Source organism: Peromyscus eremicus, chromosome 5 (genome assembly GCF_949786415.1).
Source record: "Peromyscus eremicus chromosome 5, PerEre_H2_v1, whole genome shotgun sequence".
In the NCBI taxonomy this organism is placed as follows: Eukaryota; Metazoa; Chordata; class Mammalia; order Rodentia; family Cricetidae; genus Peromyscus; species Peromyscus eremicus.
Genome location: NC_081420.1, coordinates 13,951,708 through 13,966,632, shown reverse-complemented (window position 1 = coordinate 13,966,632; position 14,925 = coordinate 13,951,708). Strand labels below are relative to the sequence as shown.

At 44.4% G+C, this 14,925-nt stretch overlaps 1 protein-coding gene across 1 annotated transcript in view; it reads left to right on the top strand.

Annotated features, from left to right (window-relative positions):
• The window catches only part of Iars1 (isoleucyl-tRNA synthetase 1), a 51,557-nt gene that overhangs the window by 19,334 nt on the left and 17,298 nt on the right, over positions 1-14,925 (top strand). The window contains exons 15-25 of the mRNA XM_059262959.1: positions 436-509; positions 1,600-1,794; positions 3,830-3,916; positions 6,610-6,693; positions 7,510-7,654; positions 9,225-9,345; positions 11,330-11,421; positions 12,832-12,909; positions 13,781-13,902; positions 14,281-14,383; positions 14,588-14,671. Coding sequence (XP_059118942.1) covers positions 436-509; positions 1,600-1,794; positions 3,830-3,916; positions 6,610-6,693; positions 7,510-7,654; positions 9,225-9,345; positions 11,330-11,421; positions 12,832-12,909; positions 13,781-13,902; positions 14,281-14,383; positions 14,588-14,671 — 1,185 coding nt within the window. The remainder of the gene's footprint in view (positions 1-435; positions 510-1,599; positions 1,795-3,829; positions 3,917-6,609; positions 6,694-7,509; positions 7,655-9,224; positions 9,346-11,329; positions 11,422-12,831; positions 12,910-13,780; positions 13,903-14,280; positions 14,384-14,587; positions 14,672-14,925) is intronic.

Below are 14,925 nucleotides of genomic sequence, written 5' to 3'. Positions count from 1 at the left end.
TATTTTTATATACTCCAAGCACAGTAATTTAGTTCTAGCCTCGACTTGGAAAGATAACAGATTAAAGAGCCAGATCCAGGTACAAGGAAGAAGGTAAGATGCCTTATGCTAATAGTCTAATTGTTTTAGGCAGACATCTGATTACGATAAATCCCTGAGAAATACCTGTTGAGGTGGTGGCTGTGGTGCTGTGGGGGCCTGTGCTGCAGTCCCAAAGAAGAGGAGTGACAGGAACAAAGTCAGACTGGCTTCTTTGGAGCTGACAGTCTTGCCTGAGAGAGGAGCCCTGTTGTGATAGCTGCCCTTACCCCAGAGTGCTCTGTTAACACAGTTGTAAAGAAGATCAGGTCTCTAAAACTGATGAGAATGCTGCCTAAATGACCTCAGCACAGTCTCCTTGCCTCTGAGGGGCTCCTTTTATCTTTGCTTTGACAGGTAGTTTGCATTGGATCTGTGGCAGAACTGGAAGAACTGTCGGGAACAAAAATCTCAGATCTCCACAGAGAGAGGTCAGTTCCCAAACACCTGACTCACTGCCATGCTGTCGTCCTGGTAAGACCAGGAGTTACAGATCTGCACCGGGAAGGCACTGGTCTGTCATGTTGGTTTGTGTTGATACATCCTTCCTCCTTGATGAAGTGTCAGATAACTTTGGTACATTGCCTTTCAGATTGAGAGCTCCCAGTTCTTAGCCTGTGGAGACAACTGCCCTTTATTTTGAGACAAGATATCACAATATTGTAACTCTTGCTGTCCTAGAGCTAGAACTCACTATGTAGGTCATGCTGGCCTTGATCTCACAAAGAGCCACCTGCCTCTGCCTCCTGCCCAGGTGCTGGGATTAAAGATATACACCATACCAGGCCATGGATTTTTTTGTTGTTTTGTTTTGTTTTTATTACATCACTTATCTACTAGATGTGTGTGTTCTGAGAAGTGCATCATTAGACAAATTTATCATTGAACAAATACTCTGGAGTGAGCTTGCACAAACCTAGATGGTACAGATAGGTTCATCACTCTGGCCTGTTAATATAGTCATGATACTTATATGTGAAATGGAGGTGGGTGTTGGCAGTATAACATGGCATACGGTTTTACAGTGGGAGTAAGTATACACCCAGTACTTAAAATAGAAGACAGACAAGACTGCTGTAATCAACACTCAAGTGGTAGAGGCAGATACATCAGAGTTCAGAGCCATTCACAGCTACATAGCAAGTTCAAGGCCAGCCTGGGCAATGAGGGTCGTGTCAAAACTAGAAAAAAAATCGTAAATGCCTAAACTGATTGCATAGTTGTTTGTGGTCCCCATTAACTGCAGTGAGCCATGCATACTTTCATGTGCTGTATCTTCTTGCTGTGCAATAGTTTTGTTTGCTTCCCATCATCACAAAGCATTATGCCACACCGTCACCTGTACCATGTCACTAATTAAAAAAAAAATTCAGCTCTGTTACCCTTATGGGACCACCACTGCACATGTAGTCCCTTGTTTACCAAAATATTGTTGCATACAGTCTTGTCAAACTGGCATTTCAACTGCAAGTTCTTCGGTACTTGACAATGAGTAGAGGTGGCAACTTTTCTGTTTGTCAGCATTGACCACCTGACCATCCCATCCCGCTGCGGGAAAGGACCATTGCGTCGCGTCTCCGAGGTGTTTGACTGTTGGTTCGAGAGTGGAAGTATGCCCTATGCCCAAGTTCACTATCCATTTGAGAGCAGGCGAGAGTTTGAGGACGCTTTTCCTGCAGACTTCATTGCCGAAGGCATCGATCAAACCAGAGGATGGTATGCCCCTTCTTTCTTTGGCTATTTCTGTTGGTGTACTTTACCAAAAATGTTTTTATTAAGTGCCCATATGCATCTGCTGGTGCTGATGTGGTAACAAGACAGGCTGTTCTGCCCTCTGCTCTTCCTGCCTAACATGGACACCAAGTAAGAATCTTAGCTACCATAAAGCTATATCATTACAATTTTTGTTATTTCACACTGTGGAATATATCTATATATTAAATTGAAACAAAACTCTTTATACTTATTCTTACCTTGTTTATTTAAAATCTTTTACTCAGACATTTAAGTGATATTTACAGTGACAATAAGCCGGATGCTAGAAATTGGAAGGTAGTTGGAAATGTGTTAAGTCCAGCCTATGCATTAACATTCTGGAAAAAATCTAGGCATGTGGGGGATTTTGGAATTAGTTTCATTTAGCCAGTGCCCTGTTTGTAACAGTGCTGTCTTGCTCAGTAGGAGATCATTTACCTTCTTCTCACAGGTGGGCTCTGTGGCCCATGTGTTGACTTAGTGCGTGCACTGTTCATGGTGCCGCAGGGCTGTGTCTAAAGAACTGCTGTGATTTTTCTAATAGATCTTAATGACCTGCAATGAATGGGTTGTTCTCAGACTCCTGCCACGGGGTTATGTCTAAAGAACTGCTGGGGTTTCTGCTAGACCTTAACGACCTGCATGGGCTGTTCTCAGACTCCAGTGACTCTACTAGAGGCTCTTCCAGGAACAGATTTCTGGGGTTTTGTTCTTGTCTATTTTTTTTTTTTTCTTTAAATACCTGTGTATGTGTGTGCTCACTTTTTGAGTGTGGTTTTGTGCATGTAAGTGCAGTGCCAAGGCCAGAAGCGGGCATCTGATTTTCTGGAAAAAGAATTACAGGCTGCTGTGAACTATGAAATGTGAGTGCTGCGTACAGAACTCTTGGTCCTCTGAAAGAGCAGTCTAAGTTTTAACTGCTCATCTATCTCTCCAGCCCCACAATTTTTTTGGGGGGGAGGGGATTGTTTTTTCAAGACAGGGTGTAGTTTTGGTCTGTCCTGGATCTTGCTCTGTAGACCAGGCTGGCTCTGCCTCCCGAGTGCTGGGATTAAAGCTGTGCACCATCACCGCCTGGCCCAATTTCCTGTTTTTAAGGAAAGTTGGATTACTTACTAATGAGTGAGCTTATTTCTCTAGGGAAAAGTGAAGTCTGGCAGTTGTTAAACACCTTGTGGTTTTTTTGTCCTCACTGTCTGTTTCTGGTTCCCTCTTCTTTGCCTGAGCTATCTCATGGGTACCGGGTAGTGTCTTGTGGAACAGAAAGGATGTCTGGACAGGTATTGATATCAGATTGGGCTATGGTCTTCTCTTCTTCAGTTTGTGTTCCTTGATGTTCTTGAAGTACAGGAGCAGGCCAAGAGGACAGGAGAACAGCTCCCTGGTAGAGGAAGCAAGTCAGAGTGGAACAAGAATATCCCTGCTTCACAGTGACAAGGCTGTGAACACCGCCTAAGTGAGAGGCTTTTTACCTCCCAGAGTGGAAGCATTGTCTGGTTCTGGTCTAAGTGCTGTTTGTGTCTTTGGGCATCACATGGTCTGTCCCATAGGATCTTGTAGGAAGCATGACATCTCTCAACTGGTGGTCTGGGAGTGCCTGGCTCCCTCACTGCAGATTCTTGTTTTAAGAAAATTGTATTTTGGCAATCAGACTCTAGTTTGATGGATCTGTCATGGGCATGGTACATTTGTATCTCTCACTTTATATGATTATCAAGATGTATAATATAGGGCTGGCCCAGTGAGTAAATGCGCTTAGCACCAAGTCAGATATTATCCTTGTAGAACCCACAAGGTGGAAAGAGAGAACCAACTCCCACAAGTTGTCTTACTGCCACATGCCCCATAAGTAAACAATAAACAAATTAATTAAATTAAAGAAGTATAATCAATCAAAACTATAAGTTCAGTCTAGTGAATAAATATACATTTTCCTGTGCTTAGATTCCTTTTCTACTTTTAATGAATTATTCTGGTTTGTTTGTGTGTTTTCCAGGTTTTACACCCTGCTAGTGCTAGCCACAGCCCTCTTTGGACAACCACCTTTCAAGAATGTGATTGTGAATGGACTCATCTTGGCAAGGCAGGTGCACCCCTCTTGGTAGTGATGCATACTCTTTATTCCTTATTCTATCCTTGAAATTTGTCTTCAAAGCAACCATGTTCTGATCGGACCTCACTACTTTTTCCCTTTGAAGAGGAATTTAGCACCACCAACTTCTAGTGCCCCTTTCCTTCTAGTCTCAAACTTGTTTTTGGTGTTTTTGTTTGTTTGTTTTATTTTTTGTTGTTTTTTTTTCCTTTGAGTCAGGGTCTCACTATGCAGCCCTGGCTGGCTTGGAACTTAATTAATCCTGTAGGCAAGGCCAGTCTTGAACTCAGAGAGATCCGCCTGTCTCTGATTCATGCCTACCTATCTCAAACTTCTTACTCTCTCTAGATTTTTTTTTCCCTTGAAGCAGAGTTGCCTCAGGTTTAACCTCCTCCTGCCATAGCCTCTCAAGTGCTGAGATTGTGGGTGTGTGCTATGGTCCCATGACCTGCCTCTGTTCCTGTATGGGGTCTTCTGCATTGCAGAGGAACAATCCATGTGAGGCAAATAGGAAATCCAGCTCAACAAGGTTCAGCCAGTGTTGATTCAGACTCAGACTTTCAGAGTCTGACACTGGGCAGTTTATTTTGAAGTACAGTATAACTTTGGAAAAAAGCTTCCTAGTAACAGTTATCTCAATCCCATGTGCACAATAAAGCCTAAGGCGTGATTACATCAAAACTCTTTTGCAAAGTACATGTGACCTCTACTATAAAGATTGATTCTATAGCTTAAGAGCCTACGAGAGGATCTGGTGTGGTCTCAGCCATACACACAGCCTAGAGGTCACCACCCTATAAAGTATATGTGATGTCTCCCCTAAGGATAGGTTCTCTTGACTGAGAAACAAAGCTAAGGATAAAGGTCTAGGGAGGGAGAGTCTGGGATAAACAAAATAGTCTAGGGATCTGGGTGTGGCCTGGCCCTGCAGATAGCACAGATCACCAGGCTGTTAACTGCATTCACTCCAGCCCTCTGGGTGGAAAACAGGTATGCACACCAGTTCCCTTGCAGAGACAACCCTGTGTGCTTGACATTCCTGGTTTCTCTAGTGCTTATCTCTGAGTACAAAGACCTCTTCCTCTCTACGGTCTTGTTCTGTCTTCTCTGCTTAATTCCACGTGTCTTAAGTAGGAAGACTATATTGTGGACCAGGCCTCCTGGAGTCAGAGCAAGGCATGACACCCAGATTATGTTGGTAGTAACAGTGTTTCTAGTGATGTCACTAGCAATGGAGTTACATTTACTTAGCTTAGTAATGTGTAAGGTACTTTAGCATTTATGTCTCACTTAATCTGTGTTTCATTCCTGGTGTGGACTTTTCTTTTTCTCTTTGTAATACATGACCATGCATATACAGTACCACGCATAACACATTACTCCTCAGAGTGATATGACATGGGCTCTGGAATACTGTCCTTTGGTAATGGAGGGACAGAGAAAATACCTTGCTGAAGATACACAGCAAAAAATGAGTTGTAAATTCCCATTCTGAACATAAGCATCAAGCTCCATAAATTCTGCTTTCTTTTTTTTTTTTTTTCAATTATTTGTTGGTACTGAGATTCCCACATGCTCTACCTCTGACCTGTACCCCCATTCCTGCCTTTTAGTGGTTTTCTTGGCTGATGAGATGGCTCAGCATGCAAAGCACTTCTGTGTAAACCTGATGCCCTAAGGTCATTCCCCAGAACCAATGGTAAAGTAGAAGAATGCCAACTTATCACAGTTGTCCTCTGACCTCCACATGTGCACCGTGGCACACATACACCCGCACACACACATCCTCCGTATATTACTTTCTCAAATGTGCCGGTTCCTGTATTCACCAGCACAGCTATGACATTAAATGGCTTCACCGCCATAGGATCTTGTTGCTACACTTACCTCTCCATCCCTGTTCCCAGTTTCTCTGGAATCAATAAATGCTGAGACATTTTTCTGCTCCAATCTACCTTGAAGCTTCCCTAATGATTTATTGTGGTATTAAAAAAGACATTCCATGCCGGGCGGTGGTGGCGCACGCCTTTAATCCCAGCACTCGGGAGGCAGAGCCAGGCAGATCTCTGTGAGTTCCAGGAAAGGCGCAAAGCTACACAGAGAAACCCTGTCTCGAAAAACCAAAAAAAAAAAAAAAAAAAAAAAAAACCCACAAAAAGACATTCCATGGCTCCGAGGGCAAAGGCACCTTCTGTGCAAACTTGACTTGACTCGGATCCCTGGAACCCATATAAGGATGGAAGGAGAAAGCTGACTCCATAAAGGTGTCTGATCTCTGCCTGAGTGCCATGACCCATGCCTCACACACATATAGCAAGCGTATATACATACACAGTAACAAAAAATACATTTAATATAAAAGAAGAAAAGCTGGGTAGTGGTGATACATGCTTTTAATCCCAGCACTTGGGAGCAGATGCAGGTGAACCTCTGAGTGTGAGGCTAGTCTGGTCTACAGAGTTCCAGAACAACCAGGGCTACACAGAGAAACCCTGTCTCAAAAAGAAAGAAGAAAAAAAACCCCTAAAAATAGAAACAAAGACCCTGTGCCATTGTGACTTGGACTAGTTTACATCTCAGTTACCGCTTTCCATTTTCATTTGTGTGCTTGCGTACGGTCTACATCCATAGATAAACCAGCTAGATTTACTTATTTGATTGATGTCTACTTTCTGTTTTACAAGTGATGGCCAAAAAATGAGCAAACGGAAAAAGAACTACCCAGATCCGGTTTCCATCATCGATAAGTATGGTGCCGATGCCCTCAGGTAGGAAGCAGTCTTCTGCTCCTGTGTATCTCCTGCCCTTGTAGTCACCGTTCTCAGGTTGCTAGATAATTAGCTTTAAGTGTTGGGGCTCTAAATGGGGAGTTATATTTTTATAGTTCTTGATTTTCAAACCTAGGAGTCTTGGAGTAGAAACTGTCCTGGATACCGTGACCACCCAGGTGGTGCAGGTTTTCTCTACCTCAGCTCCTTCTTAAGTACCATCTTGTTGCTATTAGAATGATCTCATGGGGGGAGGAGGTCTTGCATTTACAAAGCTGTGTGAGATGTGTTTACACCAGAACAAATAAATTAACCTCTAAGAGGTTCTAGAGAACTTTACTGCTTGAGACAGTCATGCTCCTGAAATCTATCGTGTTTAGGTGGCAGAGGCCTAGCGAGTTTGTTCAATATCTCCATGTCATAGGTGACACCCACTCCCATGCTGTGCACCTTCAGACAGTTCCCTGAGGCCTGGAAACAGAGAGAGGCTAGCCTTCTACTCATTCAGCTGTCAGGCTTCTGTTTGACCCATTGTCCATTTGTGCCGGGCCGTTCTCCACAGTGAGGGTTGTCCTCCGGAGTGTAGCAGTGCCCCTGGTGAACCGGGGTGCACCTGCAGTGGGGGTGCGAGTGTGTGAGCACTGCTCCTCTTCAGTAGGAAAGTAGAGTTGAGCTGGCCTTCTAAGTCCTTAGGAAAGGAGAAAGACTTCTGTGATCGTCAGAGGAACTAGACTGCTTGCCTTCTCACTGTTAAAGTAGTAATACTTGGTTTACTGTCTGTGTCACTTTTCTTTGTAAATGTTCTGCTGCTTCCAGGTTGTATCTGATCAATTCCCCTGTAGTAAGAGCAGAAAACCTCCGCTTTAAGGAGGAAGGCGTGCGGGATGTCCTCAAAGATGTGCTGCTCCCATGGTACAATGCGTACCGATTCTTCGTCCAGAATGTCTTTAGGCTTCACAAGGTATGGATCACATTGGGCTGTGTGTACTGAGCTATGAGATGGGACACTGGGACCTCCAGGTCACTTTCTTCTGTTGTCTGCTGTTGTTAGATAACCCAGAGCCACGAGGAAGCCTTACATGATGATGCAAGAGGTGTCTGGTCCTCTGTTGGACATGGTCTCCTCTGTATAAAGAGCTGTGTCATAGTTTGGTCAGCCAGTTCTTTGTCCCAGAGATTTCACATTGAATGAGGTTCCCTTCTGTTCCTGGAACTGGTGGGATGTGGAATTAGAGACAGTATAAGAGTCAGCTACTGATAGAGTTGCCTGATGAAGACCCTGCCCCTTGAGAGTGTGGTCAGGGAAGACTTGTAAGGGGAAGCCTTGGGCTCAGACTTAGAGTGACAGCAGCTCAGAATGGGTTGCTAGGATTAAGAATGGTAGTTGGGCCGGGCGGTGGTGGCGCACGCCTTTAATCCCAGCACTCGGGAGGCAGAGCCAGGTGGATCTCTGTGAGTTCGAGGCCAGCCTGGACTACCAAGTGAGTTCCAGGAAAGGCGCAAAGCTACACAGAGAAACCCTGTCTCGAAAAACCAAAAAAAAAAATAATAATAATAGTAGTTGGGTCATGTGGAGGTGGCGGCACACACCTTTAATCCCAGCACATGGGACAGAGGCAGGCGGATCTCTGAGTTTGAGGGCAGCCTGGTCTCCCGGGTGAGTTTCACGACAGCCTGGGCTACACAGAGAAACCCTGTCTCTGAAAAAATAGTGAGGATGTATGTGAACCTGTGCTTCAGATTGGTCTGCTCATCCTCTGCTCTTGGGACGCCATCCTGAGAAGCCTTTTGTCTGCAGCCACCTCTTCTGACCCCAGCCTGATTGCTGTCAGTGTCCAGCATCTTTGTCACTGGCATGTGGTTCTATATTGTGTGCATGTTATGGTGGAGCTCCTGTTGTGCTCAGCTTCTTATTCCAGGACCTAACAATAGAACTGCTGGTAACTTACTGCTCAGTGGGTACAGTGTGACCCTTGAGTAGCCTGAGTAGCCCAGAAGCTACTTGAAGGAAGGATTTACAGTCTCCTTCCGTAGGTTTACGGTAACTCAACCCTAAGTTCTCTAGTTCTTACTTAAAATCGAGATTCTTTGAGGATTTGATGGTGCCCATCCTGGATATTACTGAATGTCAGATTTTGGCTTGCTAGCAGGGTTTGGGATTATTTTGTATTTTTATTACTTCCTTTCATTTTACTGATGGAAAGCATTTGGTAGGCCTAGAGAAATGGCCCAGAAGGTAAGAAAGTACTTTTTGTTTTTCCAGAGGACTGGAATTTGGTTTCCAGCACCCATATTATGTGACTCATGTCCACCTATAACTCCAGCTCCAGGAGATCCAATGCCTTCTTCCAATGTCTATGGACACAAGCACATAGGTGGTACATAGGCTCACGTGCGTGCACATGCTTGTGTGTGTGACACACACACACACACACACACACACACACATAAATAAGACATTAAAGTTATTTTTCTCTGGCATTAATTCCCACTTTGTGCATGTGACCATCTCTCTGGATGTCTGTCTGTAGGAAGATGGCGTGGAATTCCTTTACAATGAGCACACAGTCAGAGAAAGTCCTAATATCACCGACCGGTGGATTCTGTCCTTCATGCAGTCTCTTATTGGGTTCTTTGAGACCGAAATGGCAGGTGAGTCTTCCTATGCTGTCTTCCCAGGGATGAGGACTGTTTACTCTCTTTATAATTTTTCTTCTGGTATTTTTAACTGTTTTCCCTTATTAACATGGAGGACATTTTGAGAGATAACACAGATAATTTTTTTTTTTTCAATAACCCTGAAGTATAGGTTTGATAAGGCCCATTAGTTGTAGAAAGGACTTTATTTCAGGGCTCTGGGGAATTTTGTCTGAGGAGTGCAGTACAGACCTGTTCTTGTGCAGAGGATCATCCAAGAACCATACCATCTGTAAGTGGAATTTTCCCATCCTAGGATCCACTTCCAAATTACCATGCAGAGGCTTATATTGTTTTTTGTTTTTTGTTTTTGAGACAGGGTTTCTCTGTGTAGCTTTGGAACCTGTCCTGGAACTCACTCTGTAGACCAGGCTGGCCTTGAACTCACAGAGATCTGCCTGCCTCTGCCTCCCAAGTGCTGGGATTAAAGGCGTATGCCAACCACCGCCTAGTGGCTTATATTAATTGTAAATGCTTGGCCAATAGCTCAGGCTTATTACTAACTAGCTCTTACATTTTAAGTTAACCCATATTCCTTATTTACCCTCTGTCACGTGGCAGTACCTTTATTAGCATGGCACATTCCTCTCCTCCCTCTGCATCTGGCTGGCGACTCCTGACTCCACCCTTCTTCCCATCATCCTTAGTTTGGTCGCCCCACCCATATTTTCTACCTGGCTCCTGGCCAATCAGTGTTTTATTAAACCAATTCAAGTGACAAGTCTTACAGTGTACAAGAAGATTGTTTCACAGCAGCCATCTTTCAACACTAGCTGCCATGACTTCCCATGAAACTGAGTCTGGAGATTGTACACCTAGGACAGAACCCAGATTGCTTAGGAACTAGATAGAGCAGTGTTTGCATGATGAGAGTCATGCACAGGAAGCTAGTCACCCTTGGAAGACAACTCCTGGCCCAGACTAGGTCATAGCTTTGTTCACCTGCTCCCTGCATACCCACAATGTTCCTATCAACAACACCTTTAAGGAACATGTCTACAGGGTGGTAGTAGCATCCTGTGGGAGTTGCCAGGTACTATTAGTTCCCTCAGGAAGAGCTGCTGCTGTCTCCATGCTATGTGTCCTCATTATATGTGAGGGTCACTTCTCTCTAGAAGATGAGACCTGAGCATAGGAATTTCAAGCTTCCAGAAAGGGAAGTTTGGTAAACTCTAGGCATAATATGGACTGGTGGCCTTTCCTCTTCAACAGAAAAGGCCCCAGTTGCTGAAACCATTTATATAGAAGTATTTGGCCGCTCATGACTGTGGCCCTGAATTCTGGTTTCTGTGAACCACAGCAAGAGCAGCTCTGCCCTTTGCATCTCCTAGGGGTGCCACAGTGGCACTGTCAGCAGTTTGCCGATCGTTCTTCTCAGGGTGGGGCTGTGCTATGCTCGGTAAGATGCTAAGCAGTGTCCCCACGTCACCCAGTAGCTACTCCACATATTTGTACCGTGAGACTATCTCCTCAGGGTTTACCAGGTATTTTCCACGGGGAAAAATGGCCCCTGCCCAAGCGTTGCTGGCATGTGCTGTGCTCAGCATCTAAGGCAAGCTTCTACTACATTCTAGTTAGGGAGGAGGCAGCACAGTGGTGTGGAGCTGGGTTCTGTTGGTGCTGTCCGACCATCTGTGCACACCACGCTACATAGTATTGTAAAATAGGGTTCAGTTTATCTCACCTATGTGGGTTTGCTTGTAGCTCACTGTCATTGTGTGTGTGTGTGTGTGTGAGTGTGTGTGTTTTCATTCCCAAACACCTGTGCTGCCGTGTCATGTTCTTGATATATGAGACATCTGATTGGTCAGTTCCGATTCTCACTGTTCCCTTAAGGAGGGGAGCACCTTGGATTGGAGGGGTTGCTAATTCTTTATTAACTAGCTCTACCCCCACTCAAGGCCTGGCCCAGGATGCCTGACTGATACCTTGCTTTTAGCTTACAGACTATATACTGTGGTGCCTCGCCTGGTCAAGTTTGTAGATATTCTGACCAATTGGTATGTCCGAATGAACAGGAGAAGATTAAAGGTAAGCACTGATGGGAACAAAATGTCTGAAGTTTCAGGGTCAAAGAAAAATAAGTGGTGGCACACGCCTTTGATCCCAGCACTCAGGAGGTAGAGGCAGACAGATCTCTGTAAGTTTGAGGCCAGCCTGGTCCACAGAATGAGTTTCAGGACAGCTGGGACTATTACACAGAGAAACTCTGTCTCAAAAAAACAAAAATAAAAGGACTATAAGCGAGGTCCAAGGGAAACAGCATTGTCAATGCTCTGTTCCAAAGATGTCTTCTGTTTGTGGTACATTAGCTGTACCATAGTGATTACAGTCGGCAGGATGGGACTTAGGAATTCTAAAGTCATCCTGCATATTCTCATAACACACTGAGGACAAGTCATAAGGGGTGAAGTGTCCACGCCGGTGCAGGACTAAACTGAGCAGACCTCTTAGAATTGTGCAAATACTGTCAGGTATGGCTATAGTCCTTAAAGGAAACTTTTCTGGGAGATGTGACAAATAACTCTTCTCCCTAGTTAGTGTACCAGTGACAGCCAAAGAATTGCCTCCATCCAAGTGTCATTGTGTGAACCAGTGAGTTTATTGCGGTTCCTTATAGGAGGGTGGATGAGGGGTTATAGGATCATGGATGACTCAAATGCAGCTGTATCAGCAACACAAAGCTGCCCACCATGGTGACAACTCCAGTGGGCAGCATTCTGCAGCTCCCTACACAGCTTGGAGGCAGTTTGGCTGGGCCAGCTGTCCCTGCAGCAATTGTTTCTGCTTACAAAACCTTGGGAAGGGGACTCCTGGGAGTGAGGGGCTTGCTTTACTTCTGTGCTTTTTAGCCTCACTCCTGGAGGGAGTGCTCCAGTTTGGAGGAAATAGTTACACAACAGGGGCACCTCTTTGTGTAACCTCTTTGTGTCTCTCCACCCAGAGAGACAGTGACCAAGTGTTTGCTGGAGACAGAATTCTTCTTAGCTGTTGGGTTTTGAGGATGAGCACAGCATGGACACTGGTCTCCAGACATACTGGCTTGTGCGGAATTTATAGTGAGATAAGTCAGTGACAACTTCCTCACTGCAGGCAGTTTTTTCTTACTATGAATCAGTATAGTTACTTTAAAAGCACACAGTATATACCTTCTTTTAAAAGCAAAACTTACCCAACTCCTCTTGTTTTATTGGAATCCATCTTAAACTGCCCACCCCCACCCCACCCCACCCCCACACACACGTTCAAGTCCATAGTCAGTCTTTGGCTCCCAATTACAGGGCCACTTCCCCATTTGTCTGGCCTCCAATAGAGATGGTCAGGGGGACAGCAGACTACTGTGCCATGCTGGCCTCTCTGCCCTGCACGGGCCCAGGGCTGATTTGTTTTGATGATAAACTTACTACTAGCAGCTGAATGTTTATCTCTTTTATTCTTTAGGGTGAGAATGGGATGGAGGACTGTGTTATGGCTCTGGAGACATTGTTCAGTGTCCTGCTTTCTCTGTGCAGACTGATGGTGAGCTGTTCAACCCCTTTCCAAAACTGAGCTACATTCAGTGACCCCTGCTGCAGCAACCCATCTGTTCTCTATAGACGTATCAGTGGATTTCTGTAGCCCCTATTCAGAAATCCAACACCTCATGTGTCTAACCCTTATTCTAAGCACCAGCTGAGAAATACTGCTTAATCATTGGCGCTTCAGCATTTAGACAGGTTCTACTCTTAGGAAGGTGAGACATAAATCATGTTAATGTGACTTGTAATTGTGAGTAATGAAAAGATTCCTAAACTCGAAAGTGACCAGACATATCATAACTTAGCACTGATGGAAAAATGTGTGCTTGTTTGACACCGATTCCTGTTACTTAAAGTGAATGAAATGGCACATGAGTGGGAAGGCTGCTGCTTCAGTTTCCTGTGTCCTGTTCTGCTGCTCCAGTATAGTGTTTCATGCCTTTTGTTGAGTCTGTAAAGTTCACGGGAGATTTTCCCCTCATACAGGATCTTGGTGCCGTCCACATCTAGATTCCTACACCTGCATCCTGTGATACAAGTGCGTTTTTCTGCTTTACAGATATAGTTTCTAGGTTTTAAGATAGTTAATCTTTGTGCAGATAGACTTAACTGGTATTTGTTCAAGGGCTCCTGGTTTGGTTTTATTTTGGGTAGCAAGACATCAAGAGATATTTTGAGTCCTTTGATATAGCCCTACTACTGTGCTTCATACATATGAAGTCATTTCTTTGAAAGGGATGCCTAGTAACCAGTCTATGTCTGTGTATCGCTGTGTCATTCTCTAAAGTGGCTAGTTTTCATTTCTTAGTCTAAATGAGATCAACTGATGATGGGTGTGTCTGAATGATATTCTCTCCTCCATCCTCATACAGGCTCCTTACACACCATTTCTTACTGAATTTATGTACCAGAATCTAAAGATGCTGATTGACCCTGTTTCTATCCGGGACAAGGACACACTCAGCATTCACTACCTCATGCTGCCACGTGTTCGGTAGGAATCAAATACAGAAACGTCACCTAGGCCATGGGAAAGGGAAGGACATGTAGATCCTAGGCTTCCCAGGAAGGAATGGGGAGAGGACTCATTTCCCTGCTGTACCTCATGAATCCCTCATCCCACCTGGGCTGATGCTGCCACTCTCCAGCTACAGGGGCCCATCTGGATAGGAAGGAGCCTCCTCTAGAGTTATGGTTAGGTGAGATGTAAACACCTTGGGAGCTCCTGTGTGCCCCTCAAGGTAGGAGTGAGTGATGTCTTATCTCGGGTATCACTGGAGACCTCACCTGATCCACTTTGTCACTTAAGCATAACTATTTCAGATTTTCACCTTTTAAAGGTAATGATCTCTCATATTCTTATGTTTGTCAGAGAAGAACTGATTGACAAGAAAACAGAGAATGCAGTGTCTAGAATGCAGTCCGTGATTGAACTCGGGAGAGTGATACGAGACCGGAAAACTGTTCCAATAAAGGTTCGGACTTTTTTTAGATACCAGATTGACACAGACCTGTATCTTAAGAAACTTTAATGTAGACCTTCCGTCAGTGGCGTAATTCTTTGTCCTTTTCTGCAGTAAAGTATGAATGGCTTGGCACTAGTTTAGCTAAACATTCGGGTAAACTTTGCCATTTGGAGGAATTGACCCCTAGTTCATTTCCCCTCACTTCCCTTCTAGTATCCTTTGAAGGAAATTGTGGTTATCCACCAAGACCCAGAAGCTCTTGAGGATATCAAGTCCTTAGAGAAGTATATCATTGAGGTAAGATCAATGATGGGCCTCATCAGATTTTTTTCTTTGAGACAGTTATTTTAGGAAGTATTTCTCACTGAAGTTCTTTTATTCCTTTGCAAATTGCTACTTGCATAACCATCATGAAGTATTACATGATCAGTGGATTTCTTTACTCTCATCTACTCTTCCTCAGAGTAAATTTTTATAGTTAACAGAAAAGCTTTGCTTCTTCAAATGATGAGATAGTAGCCATTTGCTGTTTGTGAACACTAAGTGTAGTA